Here is a 19,836-nt window from a genome sequence, read left to right on the forward strand (position 1 = left end):
CAGACCATGGTATTCCCGGTCTCTATGGATGTGAAAGTTGGACAGTGAAAAAAGCAGATAAGAGAAAAATCAACTCATTTGAAATGTGGTGTTGGAGGAGAGCTTTGTGCATACCATGGACTGCGAAAGAGACAAATAATTGGGTGTTAGAACAAATTAAACCAGAACTCTCACTAGAAGCTAAAATGATGAAACTGAGGTTATCATAGTTTGGACACATAATGAGAAGACAAGATTAGCTAGAAAAGACAATAATGCTGGGGAAAACAAAGGGAGTAGAAAAAGAGGAAGACCAAACAAGAGATGGATTGATTCCATAAAGGAAGCCACAGACCTGAACTTACAAGGTCTGAACAGGGTGGTTCATGACAGATGCAATTGGAGGTCACTGATTCATAGAGTCGCCATAAGTCATAATCGACTTGAAGGTACATAACAACATAGGGGTCTGTAGTTGAGCCAGTGGAATGTAGTGGTTAGAAGATTGGACTAGTTCTTGGGAGACCAGGGTTCAAATCCCCACTCAATGAAGTTGATAAATCCTAATTCCATTTGTGGCCTAGAACAGGAGATTTCTAAGGAGAACTTCAAGGAGACTCTTAAGTATTCCTGACTTCCCCAGAAAAATAAAACTTAGTTGGATTTTAGAATGATGGTGAGTTTTCTATAGTCTTTCAAATAATTTCAGAGCTTGGTATCAATTATTACCTGCTGGACTGGCACAAATATTTGGCATGAAGGTAAACCTCATGCTCTTTTATAGTAAAATCAAGCTTATATTTCCCAGCATAAAAGTAGTCCATATATTTTTAACATTTTTAACAGTTTACATATCTTACAGCACATGCATTTAAAACCCTTTATTTTTAAAAGCAGGATTGTTTTAATCCTGCTTTAATAACATTGTAATATATTACAGTTTGTGTATACTTTTTTTAAAGTGATGATCCTGCTGTTATCTTGCTAAAAAAACAGAAGAAAGTCAAAGAACGTTTGAGCTGGTATTCAAGAAGACCCCTCTTTGATGACTATCCTGGAACAGGTAAAATATAAAAACACTCACTTTAATCAAGAGCCTGCACGTTATTGCATCAGCAAAGTTCTTCCATGTGCAAGCTGTCCAGTTCCTTTTGATAAAGAGAGCAGATGTGTACAAAGAAAGACGTGTGCTGATCTGCTTCTTCCGCAGAAGTGAACAGTGAACTCTAGATGGCAGGTCAGATGATGTGTGCATCAGAGTTTCTGATCCCTTAACTTAAATAGTTCATAAACTGACTTGCCATTATTTGGATAAGACCATACTGACTTCAACAAAGTGAAATAATAGAAACAATGAGTAATCTTTGTGAGAGTGATTTTTTTAATTAAAAAAAATAGTCTGACTGATCTCTGATTTGACTGGGTGTCATATCATAGTACAATGCAATAACATTGTTTTGTAATTAAATGTAGCCACAGTCCAGCACAAAATTAAGTGCATTCAGCGTATGAAATCAGAGGGCTTAAGTTTGCTTGATTCTGTTATATTGTGGGCAAATGGGGATAGCCATATTGAGGGGCATACTTTCATGTCTACATTTAAGTATGAGAGTAAAATCAGGTTGGATAAAAGTTTATGAACACGGAGGGTGGGAGGGTACTGTGAAAATTACTTGTCTGAAACGGTTGTAAAATAATGTAAAAATGATTTTATCATATATAATTATCACTTCAACTAAACTTTACAGTAGTATATTCCGGACCATAATAAAACAAGCTCTTGCAGGTTTATTTCGATTTGTGGAGAATGTAATTTTTTTCCTTCCTGGTTGTTTTTTTAAAAGTGGCAAGCAAGCCAAGCGGGGAAGGGAGGAGGGCAGCACAGGCCTAAATAGCCTAAGGCTGCCCCGCCCCTTACTGCATTGTAACATGTGACGCACAAATGGTGCGACGCATGATGCTGCCCTTCCCTGGAATGGCAGATGGGGCTTCAAACCCCAGACCGCAAATGCGCACTGCCCGTCCAGGCTTCGCTCGGGCGGGCGGAGCGAGGCTTGCGGCTGAGCGTTGAAATAAAAACACAGACATAGTAAACTAGGTTGAACCAAGGGCCACTTTATTAAACTATCAAAACAGAACATTAACTGACCTGCAGAAGGGAAACCTAGGTGTGGAACTATCTATAAGCAAGACTGTTTACAGCTGTCGGGCAACCAGCCCCTGCTGGGTACAAGTGTAAGCCCCTTTTATCTTACCCCTTAACCCAACAACACCTTTAGGTGAGAAGGGGGGCCTAAAAACATCACCCCCCCAGGGCCGTACAACCCTCAGGTGGATGAGGAAAGAAGGCCCAGAAGCAGTCCATATCCTGCCCTCGGGCCGTAAAGCCCTTCCTGACAGGCCTCCAGAACCGCCAATCACCTCCAAAGGTGCCTAAGGGAGCCACCAAGCTGTCCTTACCTACTTCCCTTCCTGCACCTATCCGCCACAAAAGGGGGACAAATCTCTATTTAGTAGCCCTTTACCCCACTGCTGAGAAGAATATCTTGCAGACACCTCTGCAGGTCATATAAAAAGATGCCATTACCTGCATCCGTTAGGTGAACACCATCTGCCCTGTACAATTCAGCCCTTGCTGTCTTATTTTGGGGTGGTGCAAAACCAAACCCCCATGAGCAAGAAGAGCCAACCGAAGTTATCGGTTGACCTTCTTTCGAGTCCAATCTACCCCATAGGGGTCCCACACCCCACGCCAATCCCTGCGTGGCAGAATGTCTGACCACAGCAGACGAACCCCAGGCCAACATTGCCTTATAAACTGCAAGTCCTCACCTGCTTGCAAACTAAGGGCCTTGCCCATCATTAAACCCAGGTTGTTACCTCCTAGGTAAATGACCAACATGTGCGGAACAGCCCGCACTAAACCCTGCTGGAATAACATGAGGAGGAGCCCATCCCAGTGCATCCCTCGTCGGCCCAGCCATTGCACTGTGGCCCACCAACCGAGGCCCATCTGCGCACCCACACGTGACTTCGCAGCCCTATGGCCAGCCCAGAAGACCATGCTGTGGCCGCAGATTATGATGTGCTTCCGCTCCGTCCCCCACCAGCAACTTGCAAAAAAAAAAAATCAGTACAAGGGGTTAGGGCTTATGCCCTCCAGGCTCCTCCAGCTGTTGAACATAGCCACGATACGTTCTTGATTTCCATTGTCTGATAGCCTGCACCTTCTTGGCTGAAAATCCAATAGTGGCTGTGGTGGAGGGGGCCCTTTCCTAAAAGAATGGGTCCCAAATTTGCATGGGTCGACCCCCAAACCTGTGAGAGCCTGCTTGGTAAGTGCCCAGAACTGGAATTTAGTGAGAGGAGAACCACCAGCGTGAATAAACAAATAGCCCGGCTGTGTCCCCCTCACAGCCAAGAAACGGCTTAATGCCTTTACTGGGCAGATATCTGCTACAGGGGAGGACGCTAGCTCCACCCTGTGTCCTTTATGCCCCTGGTCTGTCTCAGACCAGCGCAAAGTAATGATTGCCCACCCATCCTGTACAGTAATATCTGACAGGATTAGTGCACGAAGCGATGAGTCCGCTTTGGATCCCGCCACCACTTCGCTAACCCTAAAGGCTCCAAAAAATAAAGTGAGGGCTGCTGCATGAAGCAGCTGAGCCTCGTAAAGGGAAGAACAGATGCCCTCCCAACACCCTAGAAGCCCTATTAATAAATTTGGTGACATCGGATAACGAACATCAGGGGCAGCAGGGCTCTCGTGAGCCCAGCCAGCCAACATCCGACGGACACGAAAGTCATCTGTATTATCCTTGCTTTCACTAAGAATGAAAGCCCCGCCAGCTTACCTCTCAATGTCCTGACAGAAAGGCCCTTCCTCTGGCCTTCCACCAGGAATTCCAGTAGGTGCTCCACAGGGATTGGGCACGCTTGAGGGTAGCCCCTGCTGCCCCTAAACTCTTGGAGCTCCCTACCTGCTCTTTGATAGCTGGCCAGCGTGCTGGGCACAACGGACAGACTTATGGCCCTCTCCGACTCCGTTCTCCAATCTCCCAAATCTTGGGTGGCACGGTCTCCGGCTGAGCCCTGGCCAGCGGCGCCAGGTGTCAAAACCTCTTCATCTGGTTCCGCGACAGAGCATCAGCAACACCGTTATCAATACCTGGCACATGCATCGCCCGAAATAAGACATTATGGTGTAAACACTGGAGAACAAAAGTTATCACACCAAAAATGGACAGTAGAGTTCTGTAGCTTCTCTGTCCAGACAAAGGCCACGTCTACGATGGGAAAGAATTCGAGAAAAGTCAAATCTTTGGTTAGCCCATCCTCAATCCAAGCCTGTGGCCAATCTCCCCTGCACCATGAGTTCCCAAAAACTACCCCAAAACCAAACGCCCCAGAGGTGCTGACTGAACCTGTAATTCTGCTTCCAGTAGCAGGTCCTCCCTCCAAAAAGAAACCCCATTAAAAACCTGTAAAAAGGATAACCACACCCCCAGGTCAGCACGCAGAGTAGCTGTGACACGATATCTGTGGTAGGGTTAGGGTTAGGGTGAGGGTGAAAGCCCTATCATGGCATCATACACCCGCCTGATAAATGCCCGGCCTGGTACTATTACCCTGCACGCAAAATTTAGTCACCCAGCAAGTTCTTGTAAAACTGCCAATGAAACTTTCTTGGCCTTACAGACTTCCTGGAGCTTGACCTGCAATAGGTCAAGCTTGTCCCTGGGCAGCCTACAGCATTGTGCCTCAGTATCGATTTCAATACCTAAAAAGGTCAGCACTGGGGATGGACCTTCAGTCTTTTCCGTGGCCAAGGGAACCCCTAGTTCCTCTGCCAGGTCAGAAAAGTGAGACATCAGTTGCTGGCATTCTGCCAAAAATGCAGCACCCGCAAACAAAAAATCATCCAGATAGTGTGCCACCGAATCAGAGTCTGCCCTCCTCTTGACCGCCCATTCCAAGAATGAGCTAAAGCTCTCAAAAACAGCACAGGAAATAGAGCAGCCCATAGGCAATGCTCTATCAACATAGAATTGGCCCAAAAAGGCGAATCCTAAGAGCTCAAAATCTCCCGGGTGGACGGGCAAGAGATGAAAAGCAGACTTGATATCGCATTTGCCCATAAGGGCACCTCTACCGCATGCGTGCACCATGTGCACTGCGGAATCAAATGAGTTATATCGCATTGTGCACAGACTATCTGGTATGAAATCATTAACAGAAAGCCCCCTGGGATAGGACAGGTAATGAATCAACCTAAATTCCCCAGGAGCTTTTATAGGTGCTATACCCAGGGGGGACACTCTCAGAGTGGCTGTAGGGGGTGGCAGGGAAAGGTCCCAGTACCCTACCCGCCTGTACCTTCTTGTCAATCTTACTTTGTACAATCGCTTCCATGCCCCTGACAGACTTAAGGTTCTGAGACATGAAAGCAATCTTTTGGCCGGTATATGGTATCCTAAAACCTAATGAAATACCTTGTAACAAAAACAGACTACCTCTATGAACTGGGTAGCCAACCAACCATGTCTACAGCACTTCCAGTTTAATTGGGGAAGGGCCCTTTACCTTGAGCAGCGCCAGGAGGGGGTTGCCTCCTCCCCCTCTAAATGACTTACCCCGGGGGCAATTGGCACATGCATGGGAACCTCCACAGATGGAGCACTCATGCCTGAAATGACAGGGATTGTGAGTGCACACCCCCTTGGAACTAAATTCCCAGCAGAGCAACCACTGTTGAATCCCTTGCCCCTCATTAACATGGGGAAGGGTAGCTGCTGTCTGCCTGTTCAGGAGATGTCCACTGTCGCTCCTCTCACCCCCTAGTGCATGGGTGGCCACCAAAAATTGCAACCATAACTCAGGCTCCTTTTTATCCCATGGCAAAGTGGTGTCAAATGCCGCCCGCATTCTAAAGGCTTGATCATAAGAAAGCCATGCCAGGCCAGAGAACTCTGAGTATCCCCTATAGATAATATCTTACTTGAGCAGCAGCGGACCCCTCCGCGGCTGCTTCTGTATTATAACCCCTGCATAGATCAGAAAGGCCGACAGCCAATTGGCCCACGATCTATCCATTCTCTTACGTTTTGACCTATCCAGATCGCAACCCTCCCCTCTCTCCTTGTCCTTTCTGGGAGGCTCCCGGTATAAAAGGAAGAAAAGGTCAACATACTCCCCTTTTAAGATTTTTTCTTTTGTGGTTGGGAGTAAATGAAAGCCAAGAGGCACTGACGTCTCTCCAAATGGGACAGTGTCTGCAGCCACCGACCCTAATGGGTCATCAACTGTCTCCTTAGCTGGGGCATGGTAAGTCAAAAACACACACTATTGACTGATCTGACAAATCAATCAATAACTGACGATTGGCCTGATCAATCTATCTATCAATCAAACCTTGATCTATAGAGCCAATCAATAAGCAATCACTGCCCTACTACAAGGTAATGCAAAATATCAGGTGAACAATTAGTGAATTATGGCCACGGAATCGCAGAACAAATTATATATCAACTTGTTTGGAGGCACGCTAAAAGCAAGCCTAACATATGGGGGGTATATGGGGGAGAGAGCTAATGTATAGGGAGGCACCTAATGCCTATGGCACTTTATAATATAAAAAACTTGTCTGTGTATTAACGGGGGGAGCTCCCTTCCCTTCTACCCCACTCCATACGCCCTTCCCATATACCCCACTCCAGATGATGTGTGAATATAAGTGCTTGTGTGATACTCGGGGGGGGGGGCTTGTCAGGCCCAGAGCCTGTGAGGCCTGCCCGCCGCTTCCCCCAAGGCCTAGGCTGGCAGCGTTGCTTCAAAGAGCGCTGCTGCGCCGCTGCCCGAAAAGGCAGAAAACCTCCACCAAGAGGCCAGAAGCCTCTAACTAGCCTCATCAGAGGCCTCAAAACCGGCCTTCCCACTCAGAGAGAGGCCGCTGCTGCACTGATGGCCACGTAGGCTGCCACGCAAAATGGCGCCAACCGCGTGCAGCAGTTAAAATGGCTGCTGCGATCTGGTCCCTTGCCGTCGTTGATCCTCTTCAACCTTCGCCTTCACAAGCCAAGCGGGGAAGGGAGGAGGGCGGCACAGGCTTAAATAGCATAAGGCCGCCCTGCCCCTTACTGCAGCGAAACACGTGATGCACAAATGGCATGATGCGCGACGCTGCCCTTCCCTGGAATGGCAGATGGAGCTTCCAACCCCAGACTGCAAATGCGCACCGCCCGTCCAGGCTTCGCTCAGGCGAGTGGAGCGAGGCTTCTTCCTGGTTGTTGTTTTTAAAGTGATTTTTCTTCAAAAATTTGTTCTCATTTTTATCACTTCATTCTCAAATGTATGGCTGTTAAAAGTGTGAGTGCGTGTACTCTGAACTCCAAACAATCTGGGTTCTATGTAATTTAAGTTGAAAACTTCTAGTTTTCAAGAACTTTAAATTTTTGTAAACTACTCCTTGCTTTCAGTTGATGGGGTTCGTGGAGAAGTAGGGACATTGTAGCAATGTCTCATATTCTGAAAGGATTCACCCATGTAGCATAGAGTTAATGTTCCACATAGAAGTACATACCAAAATCCCAAGAGTAGGCTGATGAGACCTTTCATTGAAAGGATAGGGTTAGTCATCGCATCAAATGCCCCCGTCCCTGCCATGACTGAATGACAAAGGTATACTTAAGGTATACACAATTTACTGTATAAGTTGACAATATTAGGAAGGAAATTGTGGATATTAATATACTGAATTGCAAAAATGGCAAACTGGAACAACTGATGTGGGCCTATTTGTATTTTTGTGACATACATCCTTGATTGTATTTGTTTTAATTAGCTAAATATGAGATATTATATCTGTCATACTTATAGATTGCTTTTTGTCACAATGGGACCACAAAGTGGTTTCCAGCAAACCAATTAAATAACAAGGGTAGACCCAATGAAATTGATAGACTTGTTAGTCATTTGCACTGATTTCAGTAGGTCTACTCTGAATATGATTCAACCCCATATCAGTTAAAACTCATAAATACAATTAGAACACAGCTATTTAAAATTATAATGAAAATGAACAGTATCATATTTCAGATAATCCTAGGTCGCAGAGCAACCTAAACAAAGCAACACTCTTCTCCTAAGTCCTAGGAAAACAAGTGTGTTTTGACTAGGCAACAGTATTTTGACAATATTGTAGCTGTCCGTGCCTCGAGGGGGAGGGAGGTTCATTGCCAGTGTGCCACTATAACCCAGCAGACTGCTGTGGGGAGAGGTGCTCTTTCCAAATACCTAGGTCAGGGCTTATTTTTTAATATTACTTATAGGCTGCCCTGACCATGCAGTCTTAACTCGGGTTACATACACTGTAAAACAAGTAAGCCCATGTACTGCATAAGTACATTAAACCATCAGCTAAAATACAACAAACAACAAGCAAAACCAACAGCAGCATTGCTGATGGAATGATAGCTGAACTCATCCTTCACCCCCAAAGGCCTGTGTAAAGAGGTGTGTCTTGGCTAAGGACGTAAGAAGGCACTGATTTCCATTCCACTGGGACCTGAAGTGACAATGCTGAATCTGCGAGCACCCCCAGACTACATATTGTGATCTGCTCCACATGTTAATGTTTTTATTATATTATGTGTGTTTTTATATAGTGTTTTTACATTACAATAATACCTCAGTTAATGAAGTACATGCATTCCTCAACGGCAGAACAGGCGGAGGATAACACTGTGTACGTTACAATGGCTGTGAAGGTGGATGAAGGCTGCAGCAGATAAGACTTCCAATTGTCATGGTATCCATGCCATTGGATCAAAGCCTTTTTCTGTCAAGATTGTGTGTTGATCGTCATGCGCCGATCTCCCCACATAAAACAAATTCACGCACAGGCGTCTTCCAAGCAATGACCTTATCTTGGAAGACAATCTTACTCTGCCACGAGTGATCGCCAATGAATGGATTCCTGGACATTACTTCTTTAACAGAAACTTTGGTTCCAGAGGGAGGAAAAACATGGAAAGAATAGGGATAGGTTCCTACACCACAAAAAAGAAGAGTAGTTCAACATATTTCAGCAAACTTTTTATTCAAAGCTAACAATACCCATGCCTGGAGTGAAACAACCAGGTCAGGTAAGCCTTGCGTACAGACCACTTGAAGGCTTTGTACACTCAAGCAGGCAGGCAAAGGGCAGCCACCCTCCTGTGATTGCTCTCTCTCTCTCTGCCTTTCTCTCTCTGTGCCACCCTCCCCTACACACAACCATACGTGGAAGCACCTGCACCACCTGACAAGGAGCACCATTCCAGCCATGCATGAGAGAGCTGTGTTCAGCAGCCACAATTCAGTAGACAAGGAGTCACATTCTGACTATGTCAGAGTGTGCACCCCACACCCGAAAAAGACTTTGTTAAAGGAGCTTCTTTCCTGGAGGATTTGTTAACTGAGGTATTACTGTATTGTGTTTTACAGTTTATTTTAATCATTAGCTGCCCTGATATAAGTGTGTGTGTATATGTATTGGTTTATAACCACTGAAGGTAGAATTTAAGAAAAATGAAATGTTAAAAAAGAGATAAAGGGATATGCGTGCATGATATTTCTATATTTTGAAGGAGTAGCCGAAAACCTATGGACCCTACAAATCTATCCTGAATTGCAAGCATCTCAGTGTATTTATGAACCATTGCAAGAACTTGCCAGTTCAAAAACAATTGATAAAGAAGAGGATAATTCAAAAATGTATCGTACTGATGTCAAGAAGAGCAAAAAAATCAGAGATGTGAGATTGCTTTTATTTATACTTTATTAATACAAATACATCAAACAGGAAAGGTGCTTGAAATAGTTTGTGAGTTGTTACTTTTAATTTTTCATTATTCAGTTTTCTAACCTTTCCCTTCCTTTAAATACTGTTTTTGCAGTTTCAATTATCTTTTGCAAAAGTCACTACAAATTGAACATGACACATTCACATGATCATATCATAGCTTAATAACCCAGGGTGTGCATGAGCTGTATGCACCCACATGCTGTCCCTTAATACAAACAGGGAAGCAAGTCAGGGAGCCACAGTTAGTCATAGCTTTTGGTTATATGTTAACCAGGAAACTATTTAATGGCTTCCAAACAAGCCAGGATAGGAAGCCATAGTTTGACTTATAAAACCTATCTTATTTGCAGACCATTAAACATATTTCCCAGTTTCTACTTACTGGAAAGTTATGCTTAACTGCTAACTCCTCTTTTGTTTTCATTTGTTTGAAGAGAGGAGCCTTGTGTGTGGGTACACAGAGCTCATGTAAACCCTGGCTCATTAAGCCAAAGATGTAACCATGTGAGAAAGAGAAGATAATGCTGGCCATAGATATTTGCACTTTAGATTTGTGGGCCTGGCTGCCAAGGACAAAGAAGTGCATAACAATCAAGGTTCAGAAGAGATAGATATGCATAGAGTTTGGAGAGATTTGCCATCATAAATAGGGACAGTATTGAGGTCCATGTCAATGTTCGTTTGATGTTAGGTTTTAGTCTACTCTCTATAATTCTGCTTCAAATTATACTTTCCATCAACTAACCTGAAACAATGCTTCACATCAATTTAATTTTGAAAGAGATTAAGTTGAGAATTTAAAATTTTCTAGATTCTTTCTAAACCCTTTTGAAAAACCAATGGGTTGGATCCAAACTAAATTGAATTTAGGCCCCACTGTAATAAGTGGGACTAGTTAATCATTACTTAAGTCTGGATACAACATAATGATGTTACATTAAATGCCTTCTAGTCTGCGGCAGGCTAACCTGTGACTTCCAGATCTTGTTGAACAAGTCCCATCAGGCCCAGCCAACATGCTCAATGGGTAGAGAAGAAGAGAGCCCAGCAACTTCTTTTCTAACCTTTTGGTAATCTTTCATGATAAACTGTATATTTTAGATAACAACAATGTAAACCAGAATTATTTAAGATCTCTTCAAAATACAGTAGGACCCCACTCATATGGCAGGTTAGGGACCAGACCCCCGCTAAAAAGCGAAAAGCGCTGCAAAGTGGGACATAGCATGCGATCACCTGTACAGTACAGCTGATTGCGCGCTACAGCTGAAGCTCCCCGTGCTACAGCTGACAGCGCTTGGCCCCTAGAGCTCCCTGCCTTACAGCTGATCGTTATCAGCTGGAGTGTGGTGGCTGGAGCTCCCTGCACTACAGCTGATTGCCCCACTGGTGCTGTATTAGTGGAACACCAAAAAGCAGGGCGCTGAAAAGTGGGGCCCTACTGTACTATTTGCCTGTTTTTGAAAATTTGCCCTAGTCATTGATTCTCAAAACAATAAAGTTTTACAGAACATATGATACATCTTCACTGGGGCTTATGCTGGGCATTGGGTGAATTTATGCAGTTTATCAGATTTTCATAGGTTTAATTCATTATTGTACAAATCTACCATGATCCATTCCTTGATTGTCAACAGAGCTGATGGGTATGAAAGTAGAGCCATAGTGGCCTTGGGTATCTGCATGCCATCTTCAGTAGATCACATCCTGGCTTAATAAGCCAGGATATGTATGAGCTGCATGCACTTACACACAGCCTTTTTGCTGCTTCATTTCTCCCCTTCACAAGTAGTTAAAAAACCAGGAAGCCTCAGTTAACCATAGTTTACAGTTGAATGCAAACAGTAAACCATAGTTAATGTTTTCCAAACAAGCCAGAGTCAAATAGTTTATAGTTGGATTGTGACTCTGGCTTGTTTGGTAGCCTTTTGCCAAAATTCCCAGTTTTTAGGTAACAAGAACCTATGGTTAGCTTTCTACTGACAGTAAGCTATCACCATATGCAGCTTCCTGGTTTGTTTTGCTGCTTGCATGAAGGGAGGAGCATAGTGGCAGAAAAGACGCTGCATATAGCTTGTGCATATCCTAGCTTATTAAGCCAGGATTTGATCCTGCAAATGTGGCCATTAGGGATGTGTGGGGGTGTATTTAGGAATAAAGATGGCTATGTTTTCTAGGGAGGTTTTGTATATTTTTGGTTGCATGTGTGGTGGGCCTCCTATATATTATGTATGTATTATGTATGTCCATGTATTCAGTGTTTTGAAGTATACGTTGCCCCCCTCAGAGTTCTAATGCAAGGCAGTGTATTTATTCCGGTAAAAGGCAAGCCATTTCTTTCTCCCCATCTTTCTTTCCTCCTGGACATCGGGGCATACAGCCAGGCATTGGCTCTTAGGTCAACATCCTGAGCTTTATGTCAGCAATGGAGAGGCCAGAATGTGTTGCCTCATAGGGACTCTCCAGATGTCTAGTTAGCTAGCCTTACTAAGTCCTGATAAAGATCTTAACTGACTGCGGGAACAGAAAGGTGCCGCTATTTCAGATCAGTTGACCTAGCTGAGAGATATCTCCTGCCGTTGTTTATCAGTCCTTTGTGGAATGATCCAACTTTTCCAACAGATGTTTGCCTGGCTGGACTGCTGAAATTCTGAGGCTTGTCTTAGCCACCATGGCTGAGACTTAAGTATATTCATTCTTTTTTATCTCTATGTTAAGCTATCTAGACTGCATAAGTATAGTGTGTGACATTCCTGAAGAACATATTGTATTACTTACAAACCTTGAAATTGTGTTGTATCATTAATTTTGATTTACTGGCTATGGCCAAAGTTTATGTATGCTCTTATACATACATATAGAAATGTGTAGTCAATAAAAAGCACAATCTCCTTCCGTTGTGGAACTCCATTATTTTTCCTGATCTATCCTCAGTCCTGACATAAGTTTGTGATAGGGTTTCTGCTTTGAGTCTGCCTGTTCAGATACACTTCTGTTGGAAACTGTGCAAGCACAGGTGAGTGCAGTTGCTGACACGCAAGGACTCTGAACAGCCTTAGGCTTCAGGGAAAATGTGAAGAGCCCTCAGTCCTGTGCATGGGCAAGAAAGAAGTTGTTCAAATGATTTCACATGTTATTATGTCCCAACAGTTTCAGTGGGGATGTGCTAGGTCCCAAATTCCATTTCTTCCCCTTCAGAAGATACTGCCCATCCTCCTGGCTGATCATGTTGGAATACATCATTGTCTTTATAGGGATTCCATTATCAGCAATTTTACAGGCTCTTGTTCACCCAAACACTATATAATGTTGGAAGACAACTATCTTAAGGTGTCTTATGCTTTTTATGCTAATATCAACCTTTGGACAGTTCTACATTTCTTTGGGTTTTATTCTGTGCTGCTGTTGTGTGAGTGAAACAGATTTCCACTTGTGCAGTGGGATTTCCCCTTCCTCTCCTTCCCCCTGCAGCCCAATCACCCCCACAAAATCTGCTTCAGAGGGTTGGGGGGACACTCTGGAGCAGATTTGGAGGGTACTCAGGAAGCTGTAAGGGGGAGGTGAGGAAAATAAAGTCCCATTGTGAGATCAGAACTCCACTTGTGGAGTGTTGCTTACACCTCTGTGCTTTATTATTTTATTTGAAAGGCTAGAATATTTGTTGGATGTAATTTTATACAAATGTAAAATATGCATCGTGATTTGCATTATTACTTTCTACTTAGGAAAAGAAATCAAAAATGGCAAACATGAAGGCTTGCTTTGATGTGTGGAAAGAACACTGTGACGATGAAGGTAGGTTGATATTTCTTTGCATTAGAGATGAGCAGTAATCCTATATCCCAGGAATAACCAACTGGTAGCTCATGCACTGTATCTGGCACTTGGGAGTTATTTGACCCTCAGTGACTCTAGCCAATTTTGTACAAGATGCAGTAAATAATTGTGCTGACATATTCACTTGTTAAAAAAGAATAAATGAGTTTCTCTGTGTGTATCATATATATTTTATTATCCTGCTATCTCATGCACATTCTGGAAAGTTAACAATAACCACTGTAGATAACCAAACATGTCAGCATACATATATTGATGGTATTCAGTGGTGTAGTGAGACCTGGGCAGGTACAGCCCATTGTCCTTGTAGAACAGTCTCCAGAGGGTCAGATTGAAAGTAGTCATCTAGCTTCCCCAGGCTAGAATCGGACTGTCTCAGATTAAGCTACGCCACCCCCACCCCCTGCAAAATAAAAATAAAAATTGGACAATTGTTTGACTTAATCTGAATTAATCCAAAATAATCCAGACAATGTTACAATTCAATAAGGGACTCCCACCCAGGTCCTACATTTCTTAATGATCTTGTGTCTGGCAGTTCTCCAGTTGCTGGGGGGTGGATGAAGGGGATGGCAGGAGAGACTCTCCTTCCGCCATCCCCAGGTTGCCACCTCCAGAGCAGCAGCTGCAGCAGCAAAGTGAGTAGGTGGGAAAGAAGAGGGCTGGAAGGATTGGGAGTGGCAATGGTGTGAGGGAGCATGGGAATTTGGTGATTAGTGGAAGGAAGGATAAAACAGTTCTTTGGCTTTAATTAAAATCTGAGCCAGAAAAGAATAGTTAGTTTTTAATGCTCATGTTATACAATATATAAGATGAGCATTACAAGCCCATGAGACTTGTACTTCTAGGCAGCATGTAGATACTTGCTGTTTGAATTTGTCCACTATCTCTTAGAATATATGTTGTCTGGTGTATCCAGGTGTATCCAGTAAAAAGATCAGACTGCTGCATTGCAAATGTGTGTCTGGGCAAGGAAACCACAACCACAACAGATCAGTCCTGAATGTACCTGGAAAATATAGGCAATATATTTTGCCTATCCTACATTATCTATCTGGAATGTGGGTGCTAATATAGCATTATTTCTTCAGCACCTGCCATTTACTCAAATGAACGAGAGTATTTAATTATTGAAACTGGTGTTCTTTCAGCTTTTTCTTTTCAAGCCCAAAGTTGCAAAGATTTAAATTTAGCTGTTGAAGTTATGAGAAGAATCCACTCACTGATCGCAAACTATCAGGATTATTTGAAGAAGGTTGATTATAAAGAGATTGTCAACTATCTAAGGCATCTTGGATTTGAAAATTTGATAGTCACTTCAGAACACCCCAAGGTAATATATGAAAATGTAATTAAACATTAATTATACAGCTAAGCCTCAACCCCTGTAATTTTATCATGATGGGTACATACTTGTTTGCATTAAAAAATTGATATCCATAATAAAATTATAGGGGTTGCGGCTTCCATCCTCTTCTGTCGTAACCAAGATGGGAACAAACCATCTGCTCAACTTTGTCCGTGCACGCAGAATAGGAAAGAGGGCAAGTGTGGAAATGTAACTTGGGTCTACCACATACTATACCAATTATGATATATTGGTCTAAGAGATTTCTCAGATGAGCTGTTTTCATTTGTTTATTTTATTTGTTAGTCTCCTAACAAAGGGCAGTCTCTAGATCAAGAGCGGGGACTTTAAGATATGGGGCCAAAAGTGGTTCTCCATGCCTCTCTATTCGGCCCTCAGGTCTCATCCTCCTCAGTCCACACCTCTCATTGGCTCTTTTCCATGTCCTCCTTGAGTGGTTTTGCTTGGCTGGAACGTGTTCTTGAACTTGTGTCCCAAGGAATGGTCTGAAGGGTCATGAGGCCACCACCTTGCTGAAGCTGAGCAGGCTTGGATGGGAGGCCACCTGAGAACCAATGTTTGCTACTTTGGGTTCCTTGGTGAAAAAAAGGCAGGATATAATGAAAGAAAATAAATAGATGGAGGACGGAAAGATACATGTATGTGTAGACACCTCTGACTTTTGTATGGCTGGAGTGTAACTTAATGTACAAAGGTGAGAGTCACATTCATTCCTCCGCCCACTTTTGCATTATCCCTGCCCAGCACTGACATGGGGCCCCTAGAAGGTTGCCCATGAGGTATTGTGGTCCTTGGGCCAAAAAGCCTCCCCACCCCTGCTCTAGGTGCCTTACAGTCAAGTTTAAAAACATGGATTTGTTAAAAAGAACAGTCATCAAAATGTAGAAAGCAAATCAATACACAATACAACTTCCAGCAAGGTTGGTGATGGTAATGTCAGCAAGCCAGAGCGGCACTAACATAAAGGCTTTTCTCAGCTGGATCAAATTCCCTCAAATATCCAAAACCTGGCACCAGAAAGGAGAAAGCATCATTATCAGGTGGGCCCTACTCAAAAAAGCATTCCAGGCTCTACAACCGAAATGGCCCTCTTTTTTGTGGGCACTCACTGAGCCTTTCAGAGGGGGCACATGGAAAAGAATCTTAGATGTCACCCATAAGGTCTGGGTATATTCATGATGTGAGAGGTGGTCAGTCAGGTATTGTGGTCCCAAGCCATTTAAGTCTTTATAGAGTAAACCCAGCACCTTGAATTGGGTCCAGAAATGTACAGACAACCAGTGCATTTATGCTAATACTATATATATTCACTAATAAGTAAAAAAATCTGCTTGCGGTTTAAGAATGTACCTATAGCCCACAGATATTTCTATCAAAATTTAAAAAGCAGGGAAATTGGGCAGTTATAGTGAATACAACAGGTGAGCAGGAGACCTGACCTCCTCTCTGAGATACTGTACTGCCCTACAAATTTTTCAAAATGCAAACACAATTTGAGTTGGTCTTTCACAGTCAAATCCACTTTCTGCGTAGCTTGGAAGAATTTGGTAACGTTCCCTCGGTGGGAGAAGGGGAGAGAGAAGGGGAGGAAGGATTGGGGTAGGGAGGGAGGGGAGGAGATGGGGTGAGTGGGGACTAGGCAGAGGGGAAGCCCCTTTCCTTTCCAAAAGGAAAAGATTGTGAACAGTATCGTTGTTTTTCCAGGTTTCACCCACCTTTTTATTCTACAGCAGGCACATGTAATCTCCCACCCAAATTTAAACCAAAGCTGTCACTGGCCACATCCAGTGAAGGGTGCTGAGAGTTGCTAGGAGACTCCTATTTCCCTGACGGAGCTCCAGTGGCCAGAAGGGTTTAACAGTCAGCCCCACTGACAGAAAACAGTCCGACAGGGGTCTGGATTTCCCCCCCTCATTTTACACTTCGAACTCTTGATTCTCTCTGAGTATTTTGTGTATCAACATGAAAACTTAGAGGGTTGTTAAGCAAGCGTTTCTGAGTTCAGGACTATATATTTTGTAGAGTTTTGTTTTGAAATGAGCTTATGGGAAGCAGAATGGCATGGGGTATATTTTCAATTTAATGTTGCTGAATGCGAAAACTCCATGCTGGCTATAGTATACAGCCACTCTTATGGCTGTATAATTACTTAAATGATGAAAATAAATAACTGAGTTACTTTTATATCATGTAGATTGAACTCAAATCTCTAAATGCTTTTAGGTTTCAGGAAAAAAGGGAGATGATTTTTTAAAGAAGAACAATTCAGTCTATGCTGTTGGCATAGGGTCAGCACGATTTCAGCTACAGTATATGAGCCAATACCTGATAAGGGAAAGGAGAAATGATCCAGATCCCAGAGTACATTTTATACCAGATACGTGGCAGGTATTCTCATATCTTGTGAACTCTTGTATTTTGTAGGACAATACTTTAATAAATATGGGTTTAGAAGGGTATAAAAATACATTAACTCATTTTATTATTTTATGTATATATTTATTTGTATAATCACTTTTCAGGCAAAGTTTACAAAGCAAATTATTTATTTAAAATATTTCAATCCCACTCTTCTACCCTATAATAGGGCACTCAGCATGGCTTACAATAAAATTGAGCATGTACATAATACAATTGTACACAATAAAAATCACAAAAACATTAAAATAAATTACAATACATAAAATGCAATTAAAATACATAAAATAATACACACAGACACATACATGCATATATAAGGAGTGGTACGGAAGGGACTACTGAGGTAAAAATTAACATAGAAGGCATAAGATCAGTGTCAGGCTCTACCTTCAGTCCCTCCCAAAGGCTCTCCGGAACAAGATTGTTTTCAGAAGTCTCTGGAAAACCATCAGGAAGGGAGCAGAGTAGGCTTCTTGGGGTAGGGTATTCCAAAGCTTGGGGGCCACAGCTGAAAAGGCTCTGTCCCGCGTGCCTGTCAGTCTAACATCTTTTACTCCAGGCACGCAGAGGACATCCAAGGTAGATGATCTTAAATCCCAGGCAGGTACATAATGGCATAAGCTGTCCCTCAGGTACATTGGTCCAAGGCCATATAGGGCTTTAAAGGTCAGAGCCAGCACTTTGAATTGGGCCCGGAAACAAATTGGGAGCCAGTGGAATCGATAAAGCACAGAGGTGATACGCTATGATAATAATTTATATTTGAATAAACATAAATTAAAACTATACACTAAAACAACCTAGACATGCTATAAAGTTGTGTGTGTGTCTCTCTCTCTTTGCCTGAGGGCAAGATGGTTCCTGAGTCGAATGGTAGGTGTTGGGAAGGAGAGAAGCAACTTTAGTTGAAAATACAACATGGGGAGTAGGAAGTTCGAGTTTTATAAAATTATATTGAAAACATGCTTTACAAATTATAGTTTGGATCTCACAGTCCAGACATGTTGAGTTGAGAAGCCACAGTTAAATTCTTACTTAAACATAATAAGATTTGAAATGGTAGTTTAGTTTTACTTGCCTAGACTTCTGATACGGTAGAGCTCTGCTCTTGACATTTTCATGTTCCCACTAACTTCTATTTATTTGTTAGATGTTATACAGTGGTGTACAGTATTCAAAATCTATAAAAGATTTTTCCCCGGATTAGAGTAGGTTATTGTAGTGGGGCACAGCTGCAGAACTAGAATGTTTTAGAAGGGAGTATAGAGCCCATGCATGATGCTATTCCCCATTTTGCCCCAATTCTATTCTATTCTAGAGCAGGGATGGGGGGCCTTTGGCTCTCCAGCTGTTGCTGAACTACAGCTCGTTATCCCTGACCACTGGCCATGCTGGTTGGGGCTGATGGAAATTGTAGTTCAGCAACATACTACCCCTGGTTTGGAGATAGAATTGAAGATATGCTGCCGTTCCTCTAAACAGCCTGCAACACAGTTGATTGACACTTGTAGAATACTACTCCTGTTGCTTCCATTTGGAAGGGCACCCGTTCCTCGAGACCTGACTGGCTGAGCAGCAGCAGGCAAGACCCAGGGCACCCCCTGTTCCTTGAGACCTGATTGGCTGGGCAGTGGCAGGCAGAACACTTGTAATATATTTTAAAGCTCCCCTACATGAGGAGGGGAAGACACTATCAGTCTTGAAGAATCAGTGGTGCGTCTCCCTCTTAAGAGGACTTCCTTGGACCCAGAAGTGTTTAACAATTATTGCCAGTAATGGACAATTATTGCCCTTTGTGAGCAAGATGCTTCATATGGTGGTGGCAGCCCAGCTTCAGGCACGCATGGAAAAACTCATGATTGGAACCATTTCAGTCTGGCTTCAGATCTAGTCATGGCACTGAAAATACCTTGGTCATCCCGGTCAATGGCATTTGTTAGGAGAAAAATGGAAGGAGTATGACCCTGCTCGTTCTTGGTAGTTTTCCATATCTCTGACCATGGTATTCTTCTGGAGCAGCTCAGGGAAGTGGGGGTTGGGAGCACTGCACTTCAGTGGTTCTACTCTTGCCTCCTGGGCATTTTACTAAACAACAGTTCAACTTAGATATAAGTTGTTGGCTAAATCACATATTTATATTGTGAAGATGAGAACACATGGTGGATTGCATAATTAAGATAATATCTTGATGTGTTGACCACATTATTGTTTATCTATAGAGAGAAATTCTTGATATTGTGGATAATAATGAGTCTGCAGTGATTGTTGCTCCTCCGTCATCAGGAAAATCATGTGCTTCTTACTGTTGCATGGAGAAAATTTTGAGAGATTGTGATGACGGTGTGGTTGTTTATGTTGCACCTACACAGGTATGACACAACTT

The 19,836-nt window shown here is 43.1% G+C and overlaps 1 protein-coding gene across 1 annotated transcript in view; it reads left to right on the forward strand.

The window, feature by feature from the left end:
* LOC133364081 (probable ATP-dependent RNA helicase DDX60) overlaps positions 1-19,836 on the forward strand; it is a 91,898-nt gene that overhangs the window by 35,244 nt on the left and 36,818 nt on the right. Inside the window, exons 12-17 of the mRNA XM_061584135.1 lie at positions 942-1,042; positions 9,609-9,775; positions 13,552-13,621; positions 14,815-14,996; positions 17,256-17,420; positions 19,673-19,822. Coding sequence (XP_061440119.1) covers positions 942-1,042; positions 9,609-9,775; positions 13,552-13,621; positions 14,815-14,996; positions 17,256-17,420; positions 19,673-19,822 — 835 coding nt within the window. The remainder of the gene's footprint in view (positions 1-941; positions 1,043-9,608; positions 9,776-13,551; positions 13,622-14,814; positions 14,997-17,255; positions 17,421-19,672; positions 19,823-19,836) is intronic.

This window comes from Rhineura floridana, chromosome 9 (assembly GCF_030035675.1).
Source record: "Rhineura floridana isolate rRhiFlo1 chromosome 9, rRhiFlo1.hap2, whole genome shotgun sequence".
NCBI classification, from domain to species: Eukaryota; Metazoa; Chordata; class Lepidosauria; order Squamata; family Rhineuridae; genus Rhineura; species Rhineura floridana.